This window comes from Mustela nivalis (genome assembly GCF_964662115.1).
Source record: "Mustela nivalis genome assembly, chromosome: 2".
NCBI lineage: Eukaryota > Metazoa > Chordata > Mammalia > Carnivora > Mustelidae > Mustela > Mustela nivalis.
In genome coordinates, this window is record NC_139021.1 from 172,053,554 (window position 1) to 172,075,459 (window position 21,906).

Here is a 21,906-nt window from a genome sequence, read left to right on the forward strand (position 1 = left end):
ATTGAAACCGCACTCCTTGGTACGTGAACTTGGTCTCGGCTGGATTTCTTGTTGATCTTCTGGGGGAGGGGCCTGTTGTAGTGATTCTCAAGTGTCTTTGGCCCAGGCGGAATTGCTCCGCCCTTACCAAGGGCCGGGGTGAGTAATCTGCTCGGGGTGCTTTCAGGAGATTTTCTTCCCTGAGTGCTTGCCGTAGTTTTCTGGAGGACGGGAATACAAATGGCGGCCTCCTGGTCTCCGGCCCGGAGGAGCCGAGAGCTCAGGGCCCCACTCCTCTGTGGACCCTCAGAGAACAGTGCCCAGGTACTCCCGTCTGCCTGACCTCTGGCCGCGCTTCGAGCTCACTGAGCCTGCGACCGGTTCAAGGTAATACCGAGCTGCGAGCTTACTGTCGGCTCCGTCTCTGTAGCCGGCTTTCCCATTCCAATACCCGCAAGCTCTGCGACACTCGGACACCCCCGATCCTTCTGTGACCCTGCGGGACCTGAGGCCACCCTGACCAGGCGTGGGCTTCGCCCCGGTTTAGCCTCTGGAGCGATGTCCCTCAGCGGAAAAGACTTTTAAAAGTCCTGATTTTGTGCGCTGTTGTTCCGCCGCTTGCTGGGAGGCCCCCCCCCCCCCTCTATCTTCCCGTCGTTTTGGATTCACTTCTCCGCCGGTCCTACCTTTCAGAAAGTGGTTGTTTTTCTGTTTCCAGAATTGCTGTTCTTCTTCTCTTCGATCTGCCGATGGATTTTCAGGTGTTTGCAATCTTTAGATAAGCTATCTAGCTGATCTCCGGCTAGCTGAAGTAGTCTCAGCCTGCTACTTCTCCGCCATCTTGACTCCTCCGGCAGCAGTATATTCTTTAAATTTCTTCAGTTACCAAGGAATAGTTTGTAGTCTTCTCACTCAGAATCAGTAACATTTTCTGTATCTGATTTAAAGGATTATCATGTTATCAAAGAGATAAGCTAGAATGCTACCTAGTTTGTACCTGAAAAATATAGCACGCAAGCACTGAAAAGGACTTTGAAGATGAATGAATGAGTGCAGGGTGAGTGAACCCAGAAACAAATGGGAACTGTTTGGGTTCACGTCTCTCACATCAGAGTCTCTTCGGATATTTTAAAATTTTGTGATTCAAGATAATCTAAAACTTTTTGGTATTAACAAATTTAAGCCAAGTGATTGCTCTCGTAATTGAGTAAAAATGTCACTTGGTTGCAATGTTAGCATTCCTGTTTGCTATGGATTTGAGACCAAGTGATGTTACTTACTATAGGCTAAAAAGAATATTCCTCAGGTTTTTTATGCTTTTGTGACAAGTGCAGTTCAAATGATAATATGGCATATTATTGAATTTAAACTATTTATTAAAGGTAAAGGAAAGAAATGTGATGAGAGAATTATGTCAAGATAATATAGGTATGCTAAAGTATGTTAAAAAGGCACTGTAGTAATATCATTTTCAACTTGGGACCAATGATTTACTTTGAGCAAAGCACTATTACCATCATATTAAGTAAACATTAATTTTACGGGTTTTGTAAGTTTATATACAATTTATAAATTTTTGTTGGTTTTATATTTATGAAAGTACTTCAAACATAAGGAATTTATATTTAGTTTTATTTCAGTGTATTTTAGTTTCCTTAGAATTAAAATAATTTATGAACCTTAAGTTTGGTGAAATATGTATTTCCTTCGGGAGCATTCCTTCTATTAGTTAAGTTTGAGAAACCTGATCTAGGCTAGTCTCCTATATTTTACAGAGGAAATCAAGTCTCATGAGTAACTTGAATGATGGGTAGGTAAAGGCAGTGTTTTTAACATAAAGTTATTTAGGTTATCCTGCACTTATTAATACTTTTTATTTTATTATGCATAATAATTTTTTTCTGTTTGAGGATAATAAGCCTCTCTACTAATACCAATTTTGGTTGTTCTTTATATAATGATACTAAGAAAAATATAATTTTTGGTTTCATATTTGTTTAATAGTTTATAATTTATAAATGCTTTCATTTCCATTGTCTTTTAAAAATTATGATAATCTTTAGGGGATCAATTGTTATTTCTAGTGTATAGATGAAAGATTGATGATGGGAGAGACAAACAGACTTGCTCAAGGTCACATTTGTTGTTAGTGACTAAACCAGGATTTGGTTACATTGATTTGCAGTCTGATACTCCAGTAGCATTCTAGTAGCATAATAAAGTAAATAGGATATTTCGTATTACTTAAATGATTTTTTTTCAGGTTGTGGTATTTATGTCTGATTGGGTATATGAATTTTTTGCCTGGTAGGCATTATTTTTGGTCTTAGAAATTTTCCTATAAGTTATATGTTAGGTCATTTTATGTATATTGCATTCATTAGTATCATGAGCATTGAATTCTTAAATTTTCTTAATCCTTATATTCTATTTCTATAACCTAAGGTCTTTGTTTAATGCATTGTGTTTGATTTTTTTTTTTAATAGGTCCTGATTGTTCTTTGAATGTTCCTTCTACTGAGTCTTACTGGATTTTGCCAAATGTTAAACCCTTCAGTCCTTCTGTAGGTCGGGCTTCCCATAAAGCAGTTTTACATGGGAAATTTATGTGGGTGATTGGTGGATATACTTTTAACTACAGTTCTTTTCAAATGGTCCTGAAGTAAGTTTTTTTTCAAATGTTCATAATCTATTGGATTATTTTGGTAATAAGGTTATACTAAATTTCTTATTTTATTGCTGTCCAAATTTATAAGCAGATCAGTGGTAGTAACTACTTGCTACATAGGACTGATTTGAGAATACATAAAATCAGTATATACATAGTTAATTTTTGTCATTGTGCATGTAAGTTTGTTTTGTAGAAATCTTATTACTTCTCTAGAGATTGCTTTTCTCAAATTCTTAGTATGAAAATACTAACTTCAAAGAAGTAGGGGACTGTGCCTGTATTAGACATTAAAAATCCTGTCACCTTTCATTTTCTTAGAATGAAGTGTATTTGCTTATATAAAAATACTTTCAGTTTTTTGTTCCGTAAGTTTTAATTTACCTGAGCTTTTATTTTACAAGCTTTTGGGAACACAGCGCCAATATTATAAAATAAATCATTCATTTGCTGTTGGTGCAGTAGAGATTATCCTCTGCATGATTGGATGACATGAAAAATCACATGGGTGGCAGGTTTATCTGACTTTTTTTTCAGCTGCCAGTTTTATTTTATCAACCATCTATTAATATAATAAAAGAGGAATTAGAAAGAGTAATTTGATTATCAGTATTGTTTTCGATATAATAATATAACTGGTACAACCTGGGCATCAACCAGTCAGAACTGACCTTGTTAGTCTTCATTGTAAAATTATATATGTTGCATGTAGGCTCCTTGCAATATGCAATATACAAAATAACTTTAAAAATAGGTATTTTTGCTTTTGTTCCAAATATTGCATGGGTACACTAAAAACTTGTTGGTTGCTTATCTGAAATTCAGATTTAACTGAGCATCCTATATTTTATCTGGCAACCCTACCAAGTGAAAATACTAACCTTGTTACTTTGGAGAATATAAAAATGTCTGTGTTTAAGAGGAGATTGCTTTAAAGCTATGATTGAATACGATTGGAATTAGTCTAAAATGAATTCTGGAGAGGAAGAAAAGGAAGAGTGCTAGGTAAATATTTAAGTGAATAATTAGAATTATACCTCATAGTATATGAAGGATAAAATATTCTAAAAAGAATTGAAGGAGTGTTGGTAGTATTAAACAAGTTGTTAAAGGTATAAAAAGAACCTGAAGCAATAATACAATTTAAATGTGGAAATGAGAAGGAAATTAACTATGATTAATGATAATGAAAAGTCCATGAAAATAAAATAATACTTTGAATTAAACTGTGGTCTTTGCATCTTTGTGAAGATAGAGTACAGTATCAGGGAAACATGGGAATCTTAAAAATTTGTGTTCTGTACAAGTTTAAATGCGTATTTAAAATTAAGTGGTGAATATCATTTCATACTCTTAAACTTATATATTTCTCATTTGACTCAGATAATTTAACTTTTTTTTTTTTGTCTGCAACCTGTTTCTTTTGCCTGTAGTGTTTAGTTTTAAGTCTTGATGTGTCAGATTAAAAGTAACCTGGTTGCTGTGTTTACAAGTTAGAGAATTTTTTGTTTTTATTATTCTGAATGTAATTCAGTTGTAGATAGGTAAGGATATTTATTGGCTTTTAGAAGTGATGTTAGTCATTAGTCAATTTCTCTTCTATAGAATTTAATCGAGGTATAGATGTTACATTTGTAAGAATCTTTTGCAATTTTAACAAAGATTTTATTTGAGAGAGAGAGAGAGAAAGGGAGAGAAAGAGAACATGATCAGGGGTAGGGGCAGAAGGAAAAGCAGTCTCCCTGTGAGCAGGGAATCCAGTTTGGGACTTGATCCTGGGATTCCGGGATCATGTCCTGAGCTTAAAGTAGATGCTTAACTGACTGAGCCACCAAGATGCCCCTAGATGTTATATTTTAAGACAAAATTGTTCACTAAGATATAAAATTCTGTATTATTTGACAGAACATATATGATGGGTCCCCCAATGATAGGTCCGTGATCAAAGGAGCGAGACTGATAAAAAGTGAAGGTCAAGCAAAGCTTTATTTTGCGCCAAGCATCGAGAATCAAACTGACTGTTCGGGGCTGCCTCTTACAAAGAGGTGACCCTTCCCTGCCTTACTGACTAACTTTTAAAGGGCAAGGGCCATGTGGTTGGCCACACACAGGTGGCCAATGAGATTGCAACATACAGAGAAAGCTGCATAGTCATGCTAGGTCACACACAAGTGACCAATTGAATCACAATTTACCCTATAGTAGATATTTGAACTAGGCTATCACCTTGGTCAGAATTGGCACCCAAAAGGCGCCCAAAAGGCAGGGCCCACACTCCTTGGTAGCTAGGGAGACAGAATACATGCCCCACTGATTGGATGTCTCCACCCAGCCTGACCCACCCTTGTATTTGGGCTTTGTTACCTGGGACTGGTTTCCTGGACTTGATTTTAAGTAAGTCCCCTGGTGGGGGGGCAGGGTCAGTTTAAGTTTTACTGGGTAAACAACAAAACCACTGTTTAACCGGATGGAATCGCTCTGGCTAAATAGACCCTTACGTTATATACTGACATTAGTGAGAATTAACATGTATTTATGGGCATAGCAAACTGTTTTGAATATTAACTGTATGCTTGATATTTGGGATACATAGTGGACATATTGTCTCTATATTTATGGAGTTAGTGAGGAAAGACAGGCAATTAGAAAAACACAATTACCATCATAAATAAGTACATTTTATGTAAAATATATATATATATATATATATATATATATATATGTATAAAAAGATACCGAGATAGATAGGATAAGCAAATCACAAAGTGCAAAGAGGAGAGTTATCAATGTGGTCAAGGTAGCCATCGTGGGAAAGGTGATAACAACAGATTTAAAGAGATTAAGCATTGGCAGTGCAGTTATCTGGAGACAGAAAAGAGCCAGACAAAAGCCTTAATGTGGAGCTACTTGCACAGTTCAAGCAGCAAAAAGGAGGCCTTGTGACTTTCATGGAATACATGAGAGGGACACATGAACTTCTTGGGATAGTCGGAGAGAGAGACAGATCATGTAGGATGTTGTAGGTTTTTTGAGAGTCATGGGAATCTTTGAGCATGCTTTGACTTGCATTGTGCCTACTTTGTGAAGACTATACTGGGATTGTAAGAAGAATAGAAATGGGGCTTGAGTTGGGATGATATCATTAAAGGAATGAATTCTAGGTGGAGAAGAGAACCAAGAACCGATCCCAAGGCACCGTATCACTAGGAGGTCAAGGTAAAAGATGAGAAAACAGCAGAGGAGGCTGTAAAGGAGTGGCCTGTGAGGTAGGAAAACCAAGTGTGGTATCTTTGAAGGCAAGGGAAGAGAATATATGAGGAGAAAGGATTGATTAGCCGTGTCAGATGCTAATGATTAACCAAATCAAGGAAAATGAGGACTGAGAAGGCCCAGGGATTTAGCAGGAGGAAGCTGGTTTTAACAAAAACAGTTTTGTTGTAGCCTCGTTTTAAAAGCTTATTTAGAGTTAGTTGAAGAGAGTGGAGAGGTTCAGGGTGGGGTAAGGAAGAATAGGCATAGTAAAGAAATGGGGTGATAGCTTGAAGGGGGAACAGTAAGGTCAAGAGAAATTTTCCTTTTTTTTTTTAATAAGTGGGGAAAAATAACACCATGTTTTTATGCCAATGGGAATTATCTAGTAAATCCATAACGTGGTGATGCAGGAAAGAGATGGAAGAACTGCTAGAATGTTGTGGGATCCACTGCACCAGGAACACAAATATAGTTTATTGATAGCAGAAACAGCCAACTGCCAAGGAGGGGCCTAGGGCCTAGATGCTAAGAATGGTTTTGCATTCTTAATGGGCTGTAGAAAAGAACCGAAGAAGAATGTATGAGACCAATGTGGTACACAAAGCCTAAAATATTTATTGTCTGGCCTTTTACAGAAATAGTTTGCTGGCCCCTAATTTATGGTAATTTGGTAGAAAGCTGTGTGTTGGGTGCAGATATGGTAGGTAGATACAGGTACGAGTCTGGAAGTTATGTTTATGTTTTGGTTGATTATATTTCCTCATTTATGACATACACATATTTTATAACTCCATGGTAGGAAATAAGTTAAACATGATACTGAAGACAATTTTTAGTAACCCTTTCTTTCTCTCTCTCTCTCTCTCTTTTTTTTTTTTTTTTTTTGGGTGAAGGGAGTCCTCTTACCTTTCTTGATGAGTTGAAGAGAAGAGGGAAAATAATTGATAATGAACTTCGTAAACAATGTTCTTGCTAATTCTTAGCTTGGTGCTTCCCTTTTTTATGTTTAGGCAAATTGAGGAACTTTGAGTGTAGAGTATGATGGTGGAGTTCTGTTGGATGAGCACTTGAGATTCATAGTTTGGAACTTCTGTTTCATATATATATTTTAGAATATATTAATTTTCTTTTTTTATCCTGTAATCCAATAAGTACTTTATTTTTACAGAAGCTTCTATCTTACTAGATTCATTTTATTTCAAAAAGTGTTCTGTGAACGTGTTATATTTGGCATAGGAAATGCATACTTAGTTAATTTACATAATGCTAAGCTTAGTCTGTATAAAAGAATAAAAATGAATACATAAAGGAAATGGCTGTTATGAAAATAGGGAGAAATTTTATCTATTTTGAAAAGAAAAAGGTGGCTTTTAAAAAAACTTAAAAATGCAGAATAACTCACTTATTATTTAGGCTACTCAGTTGGTTGAAATTGTTAAGGGTAATTGAACAAATTAATTCCAGTAATAAATAGCCTACTCAAGTTAATATATATTACATGTTTAAATGATTGAATTTTGATTTAGAGTAGGTATGTCTTGAATGAGTCTTTATTAAAAATTTCTAATGTGGCACATGAAATTATGTTTATTAGTTATAATAATTTTTGAGTTGAATGAATACTTGAATACAAGCGAGGAAAACATGCAAATTAAAAAAACAAAAATGAATCTTAGCTTATAAAGTTTTTTTTCTTTTCTATTTTTTTGCTTTTAGTTATAATTTGGAAAGCAGTATATGGAATGTAGGAAGTCTATCAAGGGGTCCTCTCCAGAGATATGGACACTCTCTTGCTTTATATCAGGTATGGATCGTTCTTTTTACATTCTATTCAATGTTTTTTTTAAGAGTTTACCTTTGAGGAAAAAAAAATGCTAAATCCCAGTTTTACTTCAAATCTTAATGAGAATAGATCATAGATCACAATAACTTGAGATGTCACAAACTTGTATAGTATTTTAGTAAAAAAATAGATTTTAGTACAATTTTTCATTAAACATGAGAAAAAATGAAGATTCAGTTTTTGTCCATGGCTTTATGCCTAGTTATCAGGTTAATCACTTTTTTTTAAAAGATTTTATTTATTTATTTGGAAAAGAGAGAGTGAGTGAGAGAGCAAGCATGGGGAGGGGGAGAAGGAGAGGGAGAAGCAGACTCCCCTCTGAGCCAGGAACCCATTGTGGGGCTTGATCCCAGGATCCTGGAATCATGGCCCGAGCTGAAGGCAGTCACATAACCCACTGAGCCACCTCGGCTTTTAAAAAATTGTAGTAAAGTACACATAATATAAAATTTACTATTTTAACCATTTTTAAATGTATTTTGAGTGACATTAAGGATACAAATTGTTGTACAACAGTTATCACCATTATTTCCAGACCTTTTTTCATCTTGCAAAAATGACACTCTATACCCATTGAACAATAACTCCCCCTTTTATTCCCCAAGCCCCCGCAACCACCATTCTACTTTCTCTCTCTGTAATTTGACTACTCCTCATATAAGTGGAATCATACAGTCTTTGTCTTTTGACTGGCTTATTTTACTTAGCATAATGCCCTCAAGATTCATCCATACAGTATATGCTAGAGTATCCTCCCTTTTTAAGCCTAAATAATATTCTATTGTATGGACATATCACATTTTATTTATCCATTCATTCATTGATAGACCCTTGGGTTGCTTTCACATTTTTAACTCTTGTGAATGATGCTGTTGTGAACATGGATATATAACTATTTAAGTCCTCCTTTAAATTTTTTGGATAGATAACTAGAAGAGGAGTTGCTGGAATATATTATAATTCTATTTTGATTATTTTGAGGAATTGTCATATTGTTTTTCACAGCAACTGCACCATTTTACATTTTCACCAGCAGGACACGGGATTCTAATCCCTCCACATCCTTGTCAACACTTATTATTTTTTGTTTGTTTGTTTGTTTGTTTTTTATAATAGTCACCCTTATATGAAATGGTATTTATTCTGGTTTTGATTTGCATTTTTTCAATGATAGGTAATGTTGAGCATCTTTTCATGTGCTTTTTGGCTATTTGTATGCCTCCTCTAAAGAAACGTATATTCAAGTCTTTTGCCCATTTTTAAAATCAGGTTGGTTGTTTCTTTGTTGTTGAGTTGAAAGTGTTCTTTATATATTCTGAATATTAGCCCCGTATCAGATACATGATTTGCAAATATTTTCTCTCATTCTGTGGGCTCTTTTCACTCTCTTGATACATTCTTTGATGTACATAAGTTTTTAATTTTGGCATAGTCCAGTTAATGTATTTTTTTGTTGTTGTTGTTGTTTTTCTCTGGGCTTTTGGTGTTATATCCAAGAAGTCATTGCCAAATCCATTGTTATGAGTAACAATGTTATGTTATTTCCCTATATTTTCTTTTAAGAGTTTTAAAGTTTTAGTTTTTATATTTAGCTCTTTAATCCATTTTGAGTTAATTTTTTTGTTTATGGTGTAGGGTAGGTGTTCACTTTCATTTCTTTGCATGTAGATACTTTGTTTTCCCTTCACCATTTGTTGAAATGACTGTCTTTTCCTCATTGAATGGTTTTGGTGCCCTTGTTGAAAATCATTTCATCATGTGTGAGGGTTTATATTGGGCTATTCTTTTTTTTTTTAAAGATTTTATTTATTTATTTGACAGAGAGGGATCAGAAGTAGACAGAGAGGCAGAAGAGAGAGGGAGAAGCAGGCTCCCCACTGAGCAGAGAGCCCGATGCGGGGCTTTATCCCAGAACCCTGAGACATGACCTGGGCCGAAGGCAAAGGCTTTACCCACTGAGCCACCCAGGAACCCCTATCTGGGCTATTCTTTTGATCTGTGTCTGTGTACCAGTACCAGTGTGACACAATTTTGATTATTATACTTTTGTAGTAAGTTTTGAAATGAGGAAGTGTGAGACTTCCGGCTTTGATCTTGTTTTTTAAGTTTGTTTTGCCAACTTGGAATCATTTAAGATTCCGTATGAATTTTAGGATAGATTTTTCTGTTTCTCCACTGTCACGGATTTTTTGATAGGGATTACATTGTACTCACTTACTCTTGTGTAATTCATGAATTTAGTATGATTAAAACATGGGCTATTTAACTGTTTTATTTTGAATCAACAAAGATTCTTATATTTTGTAGTCTTTGACTAGACCTGTTAAATAAAAACTTAAATATTTTCTGTGCTTATTTAAGACAATTGGGAAAATACAAGAGTGATGTAAAGAATAAATGTTAATCTTTTTTTCTATGTGCATGCATGTTTTAAAGATAAAAACCTCTCTATGTATATGTGTTTATGAACCACTTCTCGGCCTTTTGGCTAAGATCAAGTGTATATGTGTTTGTGTGTATATAAATGCTTTTTTTCTTTTAATTTTGATTTTTAGTTTTAGTGTTTTGATTATTGCATTTTTGTGGTAATAACTTTTGAGATGTAATTGATATACCATAGAGTTCAGTCATCCATAGTGTGCATTTGGAATGGTTTTTAATTTAGAGTTGTGCAACAACCTTTTGCGTATTTGCATAAAATCGCAGAGTTGGTTCAATAATCAATTTTAGAACCTCACAAAGATACTTGTACCCTTGTTACTCTAAACCTCCTCATCCTCCCAGCTTTAAGCAATCATGAATCTCTAGAGATTCGTCTGTTCTGGATATTCCATATAAATGACATTATATACCATATAGTTTGTGTCTAGCATGTTGTAGCATGTATTGATACTTCATTTTTATGGCTAAATAATATTCTATTATGGATATACTACACTTGCTTTATTCATTTATCAGTTGATTGGGCATTTGAGTTGTTTTTTTACCTTTTGGCTACGATAATGCTGCTGTGAACATTCATGTGTAAGTGTTTGTGTGGACATGTGCTTATGTTTCCCTTGGGTATATAAGTAGGATTGAAATTTGCTGGGTCAAATGGTAACTCTATATTTAACTTTTTGAGGAACTACCAGACTGTTTTCCAGAGTGGCTACATCATTTTACATTTCTACAGGCCATATATGAAGGTTGCAGTTATTTTACATCCTTGCCAGCACTGGTTATTTGATATCGTTTTGGATTATAACCATCCCTAGTGAAGTGGTATCAGAGTTTGTTTTGATTTGCATTTCCCTGTTGACTAATGTTATGAGTCATCTTTTCATGTGCTTATTGCCTATTTGTATTTTCTTTGGAGAAAATCTATTCAAGTTCTCTTACCATTTTTAATTTTTTAAATTTACTTTTATTTCATTTTATTTTTAAAAGATTTTATTTATTTATTTGAGAGAGAAAGAGCAGAACTGGTGGAGAGGGGAGGGGCAAAGGGTGAGGAAGAAGCAGACTCTCTGCTGAGAGAGCCCTGTGGGAGGAGGCTTGGGGACTGGGTTGGGGAGGGCTGGATCCCAGGGTCTTGGGATCCTGACATAAGCTGAAGGCAGATCCCTTAAGCAACTGAACCACCCAGGTACTCCCCCTTCCCATTGTTTAATTGGGTTATTTGTCTTTTTATTATTGAGAAGTAAGAGGTATTTAGATATTCTAGATACAAGTCCCTTATCAAATACAGGCTTTGCAGATTTTTTCCCATTCTGTGAGCTTTCTTGATAGTGTCTTTTGAAGCACAGAAGTTTCTTAATTTTGATGAAATCCAATTTATTGTTTTTCTTTTGTTGCTTGTGTTTGGTGTCATATTTAAGAAACCATTGCCAAATCCAGTGTTATGAAGGTTTACCTCCTGTTTCTTTCTAAAATTTTATAGTTTGGCTCTTAAATTTAGGTGTTTGATCCATTTGGGTTGGGTTTTGTACATAGTATGCCATAAAGGTTCAAGTTCATTCTTTGTCATGTTAACTGTCTAGCTCTCATTATACCATTTGTTGAAGAGGCTGTTCTTTTCCTTCTGAGTGGTCTTGGCACTTTTGTCAAGTATCAGTTGGCCCTAGATATACAGATTTATTTCTGGACTCTCAGTTCTATTGATTTATATGCCTGTCTTTATGCCTTTAGTACACTGTCTTGATTACTTTTCCTTTATAGTAAGTTTTGAAATTGAACAGTGTGAGTCTTCCAATTATAACCCTCTTTTTCAAGATTGTTTGGATATTCTGGGTTCCTTGCAATTCCATGTGTTTTGGAATCAACTTGTCAATTTCTACAAAGAAGCAGTTTAAGAGATTGCATTGAATCTGTTGATCAATTTGGAGACATTGCCATCTTAATTATATTAAGTCTTTTGACCAATGAACATGGGTTGTCTTTCCATTCATTTAGATCTTTTAAAATTTCTTTCAACAATATTTTGTAGCTTTCAGAGTTAGTTATTTCTTTTGTTAAATTTATTTTTAAGTATTATTTCCTTCTTGATGCTTTTGTGAATGGAATTGTTTACTTAGTTTCATTTTTCATTTTTGGATTGTTCATTTTTAGTGTATAGAAATAGAATAGATTTTTTGTATGTTGATTTTGTATTCTGCAATGTGGTCTACCTTTTTGGTGGACAGTTCTTGAAGAAAACAGTGAATGAGAATAGCACAAAGCAATATACATAGCTGGTAAAATTTAAGTGTAAGAAGTGGAGACTCAACAACTAAGAGAATTAAAAATATAGTCAATTTAACTCTATTAATATAGCTATTTTAAAGAAAGTATTTTAAAGTAACTTTTTGAAAGTATGGATTTTCCCCCCCTTCTTGTAAGTAAAAGCATTAATTCCATTTGACTTTCTATAAATAAAATCTATGCCTTGTGCATGTTATGAGTGATTACTAAAGTTTAGTGTTTAAATTAAACCTTTATTTTTAATTATATTGCTAAGATATGACTATTTTGCTTATTAATATATGTTTTTAATTTACAGGAAAACATCTTTATGTATGGAGGCAGAATTGAAACAAATGACGGCAATGTCACCGATGAACTATGGGTTTTTAACGTACATAGTCAGTCATGGAGTACAAAAACTCCGACTGTTCTTGGACATGGTCAGCAGTATGCTGTGGAGGGACATTCAGCACACATTATGGAGTTGGATAGTAGAGATGTTGTCATGATCATAATATTTGGATATTCGGCAATATATGGTTATACAAGCAGCATACAGGAATACCATATCTGTGAGTTACTTTGAAAATGTAACTATATACTCTTTCCTTTATTAGTTGAGACTATTGTTATCTTTAATAAAATCTTCGTATGAATTTAGTCAAATGCTGAGTTTTTAAAAATCAGAATTATGAGCTAAGAATTACTTTTTAATATAAACCTTTTGGTTTTGTGTTAGGTTTTGTCCTTTAGTATTTACCTTCTTAGCTAAAAGTGAGGAAGTGTTACATACCAGTTACACATTTTCAAGAATTGAGAATTTTTATAAATATGAGAAATTCCAACAGATGGTGCTATTTCTTTGGATTTTACTTATGAACCAAGAACTAACACTAAAATAGTCTCTTTACGATGCATTCCATGATTTCAGGATTTTCATTTTTTCAGGGTTCTGTTTTTAATCTTTCTGTAGGATCTCTATATGTGTATTATTCTTTTAAAGTTAGCTTCCTGAAGATGGTCTGTTGTAATCTTTTATAAGAGATTATTATCTGGTGGGTGAAGGTGACTGAGACGATCTGCATACGACTTTTTATACTATGCTTTTAAATACTCTTCTTTGTTTTTCTGGTACTTTAAAATTAAAAAAAAAATTCTTTACAACATTTTCAAACACAAGATTTTTTTTTTTACAAAATTTATGTACACATACCATATGTTCCCTGTTTAGATTAAAAACCATATTCCATTTTTAGCTCTGGCCAGTATTATGAACTCAAGTTTTTGGCTCCTTTGTGTATAGATAGCTATATTCAACTATTTAGAGTCCTTGTGTAGTCTTAATGAGGACTCTCACTTACAGAGCAACAAGGGAGTCCTTAATGTGCTCACAAGACTCCTTTTCTAAAAATATTCCTCTCTTCCCCCTGCAGTCCTTTCAAGTGATAAGTTTTCTTTTCAAAATCCCCACTGCAGCTGAGTGGAAAGTGGAATACATATCCTTCTTACTTCTTATTGCCATTTTACACTATTCCCCTTCCTTCCTCTTTTAAAGCATTCACCTTTGAACCTTACATCGTCAAACTGTGTCGCCTATTACTTCTTTACTTTTCTGTTGCCCTCAGATCACTGCTTTATTCCTTGAAAAATATAACTTCTGGTCCACTATCATTCTACCCCACAGAATATATTACATTACAATACATTAGAAAGCAAAATGTTAGTCAACTATTTCTCTGATTTCACTATCCACTTAAAGCGTTATTCTAATTCTTGGATTCTCTCTTTTTTAAAAATCTCTCTTCCGGGATCTTATTTCCCATCCTATTTGAGTCTCTCTTTCCCATTGTTATACCCTTGACCTGTGTTCCTCGGTGTATCCCATAATTTCCATTTCAGTTATCTTACTCATTGAGTGCCACTGATCTTTCCAGTTTACTCCTTCTAGTACCCCACCTCCCACAATTCTGCAACCTTACTGGAGCTGTCAGTGCATTGGGCCTCCTATAGGTTTTTCACTATCACTCCCTTATCTGTACTTCTCACCTTACCCAGCTTGAACCTCATAATCACCAGTCTTTCCTCCAACTCTCCCAGGTTGACCATTTCATACATTTCCTCTCTATTTCGTATATATTTCCTCTCTATACAAATATTTACATTTCATTCATATTTCCTCTCTAAACTTTCAGTGCTTCCTTCTCCACAATTACCCTGAGCCAATGACCTGACTTCTTAACTTACTGGGAAAATAGAACAGATCTAAAGAGAATTCCTGCTGATGGGAACACTTTGGGGTGTAATGGTTAATTAGCGATACTGTATTGGATAGACGGCTATGTACACACATTATTGTTGTAACAGACTCATGGTGGCATTGAAGCACATGTGGCTGTCATTGCATATCTTAGATGGGCCCAAGGGTTGTTTAAGCAGCAGTTAGAAATTTTCTATGTAGAAGCGTGCTTGTTTTTTGATTTTGTTATTGATTTTTTTCTTTATTATGTTGTTCAGGGAACACATATCTATCAAATCTACTTCATTAATCTGTTTAGGTATTCTATTCTTTCCTTACTTTTTTTGGTACTTTACCTGCTATGCTCTGAAAATTGAATTAAAGCCTAAAAATGTTAGGTTATTTTTGCCCATTTTTCCTTGTATATTCTGGAATTTATACTTTATAAAAGTTGATATTGTGGATATTCATAACTGTTACATCTTTATTGTAAATTGTGTCTTTTAATATTATAAATTGCTTTGCTTGCTTAATGTTGACTTGATTTGACTTGATTTCTACTTTGTCTGATATTTAATATTATGGCTCTTGCTTTCTGTGGGAAGGGGTTCAGTATTTTCCTGGTATACTTTTGCCCTTTCCTTCATTGTTAACCTTCCAGAATCACTTTGTTTTAAATGTGTCTCTTGTGTATAAGAGGGGATTGGATTTTGCTTTATATTCCATCTGGTTTTTGTATACTTTGTGTTACTCTGTTGTCTTCTTGTTTATAATTATGGCTCTTCTTACATTTAGGGAGAGAAAGCCTTTTTGTGGGAAGGAGCGTGGTAATTTTTGAGATCTGCTGCCATTAAGCTTCTTCCACACTCCTGTTTCTCATCTTTTCTGCATTCTTGTGGCTTTTTCTCTGTGACTCTCTTGGTTTTACTTACCTGTTTGCATATTCACACCTTATTTGGAGTTTGTAGTTTTTTAAAAGTTCCTAGTTTCTCTGGATATTTAATTTTCTTTTTCTTTCACGTTACCTTCGTGTTTTCCTTATTGTTTTCCACATCTTCTCTGAGGAAACTGGGAAGATTCAGAATTAAACTATCATGAATCTTATGATTGAACCAGAGGTTTTGACTTTTGAAGTTTCATAAAAAATGAAGTCTGAAGTTAACTAGTACTTTCACTCTTTGGTCAACCTCCAATTTATAGGCTACTATTTCGGCTGCTTTAATTCTTGTTTTGTTTTAAGTACATTTGACCATATTATCAATATTTTAAACTAAGGGTCACAGTCTTTTCTGTAAAGGGACAGAGAGTAAATATTTCAGGTTTTGTGGGCCACGTGGTTTTTATCATAACTAGTCAGCTCGGCTGGTTTGCATAAAAGCAGCCACATATAATACATACCACAAACGAGCATGGCTTTGTTCCAGATTGGGCCCCCTTGGGTGTTAGTTCGCCTGCTCTAGAGAGAATATGTACTTCTGGGGGCCTAGAAACCTTGGTCTAAATTAAATTAAAATTTCGGCATATGCTTTTTGGGACCTTATTTATATGTAGGGTAAATTCATGCCCACAGTGACATGATGTCTAGTGTTTGAAGGAAAGTTTTCAAGGGAAGCCCTTTCTCCTTCCACATAGGGCCAACGCTAAAATAGACATTTTCTGCCTGCCTCTGCAAAGCAGATTGAAACAAAACAAAACAAAACCATTTTTCGTTGAGGGTATAACCCTGACTTTATGTAGAAGCTCTCTGATTCATTATTTACATGGGCTCACATGCAGTTTTGGCCTTGAAAACTGAATTTCTAAGTTACCTGATTAGTACATGTCTTCTCTACTCTGCCTCCCAACAATATAGTTTATAGTTCACAGAATATGTTACTTACTCTTTTCATATTCCCCTTTATTGAACAGTAGTATCATTCAGTTATGAGACATGGTGGTGATTATGCTTTCTAGGGATAGCTAGGAAGGCACGTCAGAGTTTTTCTAATCTATGAATGGTAAATGTTGATGTAGGTTGTTAATTGATAAATTCATTGGCTGGTAGGTTTTTGTTTTCATTTGGAATAATTTGATTATATAATTTTAATTGTAGTTTTGGTAAAATATTTAATGATTTCTTAGAGTTCTTTTGGTTTATTCTATAACAACAATACTATTTATAAATAAATTTATCCACAGGTTTTTTTTGGTTTTACTTTTGCCTTATTAGTTGCACTACTTTCAGGCACACTTATGAATGTAGTATAAGATAGAAATGGGAGGAATGCATAGTTTATGAGTTTTATAAGAGTAATAGATGAATTGTGGGCAGTTTTGAAATTCTGTGAATTAAGGACAAAGTAGAGTTCATCAACTTTTCTGTAAAATTATATCTTAATAATAAAATTAACATTACTTTATTTACTCCTGTGCATTTTGAATTCACTGCTTTTGAAAGTATGTGATATCAAAGAATAATTGAAGTACTTTCACTTTGGAAAGTCCTTAAAAATAAAAGAATACAAAACCAATGAGTAAATATAGTTTAAATATGTTAGAAAAATTAAGTTCTATATATCATAGAAAAGTGCTTCTTTAGGGAATGATATTAAGTAGGGCTACTTTGAACGTAAGTAATAAGATAATTTATCATCTTAGTTATAAATGAATACTTGTTGCCATAGAGAGAGTATATATTCATTTATTTATTTAGTCCTGTTCTTAGGGGGAATTACTACACTGTTTTGGCAGTTTCGCCTCTTTTTTCCTGACTGATTTTAATGGCATCAGGTCCCCAAATGTAGGTTGGTTTTACTTTGACTATCCTTACATATTAAAGCTTCTAGACAACTAAGGAAAAAAATGCTTTTGTATTAAAGAAGGGGCTATCTCTTTAACCAGCATCATGGTGAGGTAACTGAAAAGAAAGAGTAATTCATGAAAACAGGTTATTTTGGTAGCTAAAAATTTACTCAGAAGCATACGCTAAGAATATTGATCTCATGGTTATGTAGAAATTTTAAAAACAGAGAAAAAATTTCCAGTTAACAAATGACCCTTATTCAACTTTTAATAATATTGCAAATCATTCTAAGGTATTTCTGTTTCTGCATTTAATACAGTGATTCTTATTTGAGATTTTTGTAATATAATTTAGAACAAAATGACCATTTAGTTAACTTATCTTCAATTATCTTAATTGGAGAATTATAGATTAGCACTAAAAAAAATCTAAGATACTAGAGAATATTTTTTAACTGCTGAGATTGTAAGTATCGTCCTTGCTATTTTATGAGTTTTAGAGTTTTGTTGATCTAGGGTGTACTTCCTAAACATTGGGTTGACTTTGTAGCTTATATGAGCACAGTTTGGTTCTACTTGGTTTCAGACATATGCAGTAATGCACACCAACAAATGATGAATCAGGTATTTTCCCTTAGCTTTGCAGAGCTTATTTCGAGCAGGGTGATACAGACAATAAAAAATAAATATAATATGGATGTATGTTATATGATGTGTTAGAAGATAGTAAGTTTTAGAAAATCAGAGCAAGGTAAGGGGATTGAGAGAGAGATTGAAAGTGAGGTAGTTTCAAAACAGGAAGGAGACAGTAGATGTCACTGCAAAGGTGAGTTTTGAGCAAAGAGTTGAAAGATGTGAAGGGATTTACCGTGTGAGTGTCCGGGGAAGAGTGTTTCCTTGAGGCGAGAGCAGCTGTGTCAAGGCAAGAGCATGCTGAGCATGTTCAAGGAACAGTAAGGAATCTGGAGAAGAACGGGTGGGAAGTAAAAGGAAAAGATGAGGTTAGAGGAGTAATAAAGAAGCAAGATTATTGGGTTTTTGCATTGCTTTTGTTTTTTTTTTACTGAGTTAAATGGAGAGACCTTGCAAGACTTTGAGTAGAGGAATGACATAATTTTTAAAAGCATCATTTTGTGTGTGTTGGAAATAAGCTCTAGGAAGGAAAGAACAGAAGCTAGGAGGCCATTTAGGGAGTTGTTAAAATAATCTGGATAGGGACGGTGGTAATATTGAAGATGATGAGAATTAGTCCATTTCTCATCAACATCTATGTTTTTAAATTAAATCAGCAATATTACTTGCTGAAGGTTTTGGATGTAGAGTCTGAGATAGATGAGTCAAGGATGATTTTAAGGTTTTTGGTTGGAGCAGTCGGAGAGATGAAATTGCCATACTGAACACAGAAGATTCTGAAGCAGGTTTGAGGTGAAGGTGGTTTGAAGGTCAGGAGTTAGTTTGGATATGTTATATGTGAGATATCCATTAGGCATTAGACTAGAGAGAGATCTGGGCTGGAGATGTAAATTTTGGGCCTCTTAGGATATGGAAAGCAGTGAAAGCCATGAGACTGGATCAGATCACTAAGGAAATGGGTGTAGATAAACAAAAGAAAAAGATTGGGCCCCATGGTGTTCCATAAGAAGGAGAAGAAGATAAGCAAGGAAGAGTAGTGTTGTGAACGGAAGCCAAGTGAAGAAAGATTATTAAACAGGAAAGTGATTAATTGTACCAGATGCTGCTCTGCTCTTGGCTCAAGGAAAATGATTTAAAAAAAGAGAGAGAGAGAGCACCCATGCACGCACACACATGCACGTGAGTAGGGGGATGAACAGAGGGAGAGGGAGTGAGAGAATCTTACGTAGGCCCCAAACCAATGATGAGCCTGTTTCGGGGCTCAGTCTCATGGCCCTGATATCATGACCTGAGCTGAAATCAAGATGCTTAACTGACTGAGCCATCCAGGTACCCCTCAAGGAAAATGATTTCTAAGGATTGGCCATTGAATTTAGTGCAGTGCAGACGATTGGTGATCTTGGCAAGAACACTTTTTGTGTAACGGGGAAGGGTGGTAAAAGCCTGACTGGATTGGATTTAGAAGGGAGGGAGAGCGGAATTGGAAATATTAGTCAAGATCAATTTTTTCAAGAAATTTGCTTGTAAAGGGGAGCAAAGAAGGTAGCAGCAGCTGGCAGGAAACACAGGATCTTTTTAAACTTGGGTTTTCTCAGAAGCAGACTATTAAGCAAGGTTTCAGGTGAGAGAATCTTATTTGGGAAAATGCAGGTAATGCTGTTCGCTATTCGAGGAGTTGAGAAGAAATGCCAGCATGAGAAGGCGGACATGAAAGGATCCACTAAGCCAACAACCACGGAAGTTACGGAGCTTAATGACCAGGCTTCGAATTAACACTTCGTCTTTGAAATATCCTTCTTCAACTTTTAAACTTCTTGTGAGTTGATGAATCCTGCCAGATGTGTCTCTAAAATCAATCTGTTCTTTAGCTGAAGACGTTTCATTCATTGTGGCGTGATTTCTATTTTTTTCTTATTTTATTTTATTTTTAATTTTTTAAAGATTTTATTTATTTATTTGACAGAGAGAGAGATCACAAGTAGAGAGGCAGGCAGAGAGAGGGGGAAGCGGGCTCCCTGCTGAGCAGAGAGCCTGATGGGCTCGATCCCAGGACCATGAGATCATGACTTGAGCCGAAAGCAGGGGCTTAACCCACTGAGCCACCCAGGTGCCCCAAAAAGTTTATTTTAGAGCAGGAATCCTGCAATATGTCTCTCTGAAAGTGTACTTTCTAGTAAAGAGCTGTGTATTAAATGCTTGGTAAATATCTGAATGAATGCATACGATTTTGAGCACATATTTTTAAAAGTTAAATCTGTAGATTTGCTTAGTGTTGTTTAAAATACATTAGCCAATTTTAAAAAACCATACACTATACTTATTATTGTCTTTCTAGTGGTGACTCAAAAAGTCTTACGCTGATATTCTCCATGTGTCTCTCCAGAACCACCCTTTGCCATTTCTGCCCTCCTCCCGTGCCCTCGAGCTTTCACTGGGGGGGCACCCACAGTAAATCAGAGATCATGAGGTGTTTTATTTGCCCCACTTCCTCCCTGCTGGGTGATCTTGGGTTGGGGGGTTGCCCTACTGAAGGCTGGACTGTCAGTTGTCTTTATCCATATAGCTACTCTCTAAGAGTTCTGGAAACCATTCTCTCCTCTTGCTTTTTTCAGGCTAGCAGATACTAAAGACTTCCTGCTGTGTTATTTCCAAGATATTACCCTGACTATAGTTTTAAAAGTAATCTTTCTATTAGACTCCTTATAATTACTCATTTTTAATATATCATCTGTTTTCTCTCAAGACCCTGGGAATTGTAGCAACTGTTGATTCCTTAGAGATTCAAATATAACTGTTCATCTAAATGATCTTTTACATGTATTTAGGTATTAGGATCCTGGAAGGTGGGAGAAAGAAGTGTTTTATAAGAGGACTTCATCCTTTATTAGATGAGAAAAATGTCAGCAGAAATATAAACCTTTTAGAATAGCATGGGTCCTTTGGTCCATTTCTACTACTGTTATTTTGAATTACAATTTTTAATACTATGTGGTCCTTTGTAGCATTTTGTTTTTTCTTAATGTTAAAGGTTGTTATGTTTATTTAACTTCTTTTTATTTAACATTTTTAAGAGCATTAGCTATTCTTTTTTTTTTTTTTTTAAGTAAGCAGCACTCTTATGTGCCTACATATTGCTTTCTATTTATTTATTTATTTTTAAAAGATTATTTAGGAGAGAGAGAGTGAGCACGAGTGTGTGAGTAGGGGGAATAAAATAAACTTCTTAGAAGAAGAATGTAAGTACCAGAAGAATACCTATATAAAGCCATATATGTGTCATATTCACTTATGAACAAAGAGATACAGGAATTTGGAGGAAAATTAAACGACTTCCAAAAAAATGAAAAATTCCACAAATACAGCTCTGGATTAACAAGAGTCTTTTCACCATTATACAGTTAAGAAGGCCACCTTTACTTTGTTAATTAAACAAAAGGTTAGGGAACCTTTACTGCAAGCTGATCTCTTCATTATGCATTTTCCTGATTGTTCCAATAATTCTGCACATGAAGCTCATTGGATTACTGTCACTCCTAAGCACCTGACAGCCATACGGCACTTTTAGAAGTTGTAGGGGGAGAGAAGAGCAGAGGGAGAGGGACAAGCAGACTCTGTACTGAGTGCAGAGCCTGATGAGGAGCTCAGTCCCAGGATCCTGAGATCATGATCTGAGCTGAAACCAAGAGTTGAATGCTCAACCCAGGTGCCCCAGCTTTCAATTTATTTTTAAAAACAACCACTTATTGGTTTCTTATTATGTTTACTCAACTCAACTTTATTTTGTTATTAAATCATCAGTGTAGAAATGAC

General features: G+C 35.0%; 1 protein-coding gene across 3 annotated transcripts in view; it reads left to right on the top strand.

Moving 5' to 3' along the window:
• The window catches only part of ATRNL1 (attractin like 1), an 815,229-nt gene that overhangs the window by 58,148 nt on the left and 735,175 nt on the right, over positions 1–21,906 (top strand). For all 3 annotated transcript variants that reach the window (XM_082721458.1, XM_082721457.1, XM_082721456.1), the window contains exons 6-8: positions 2,467–2,641; positions 7,616–7,703; positions 12,763–13,018. In XM_082721458.1, coding sequence (XP_082577584.1) covers positions 2,467–2,641; positions 7,616–7,703; positions 12,763–13,018 — 519 coding nt within the window. The remainder of the gene's footprint in view (positions 1–2,466; positions 2,642–7,615; positions 7,704–12,762; positions 13,019–21,906) is intronic.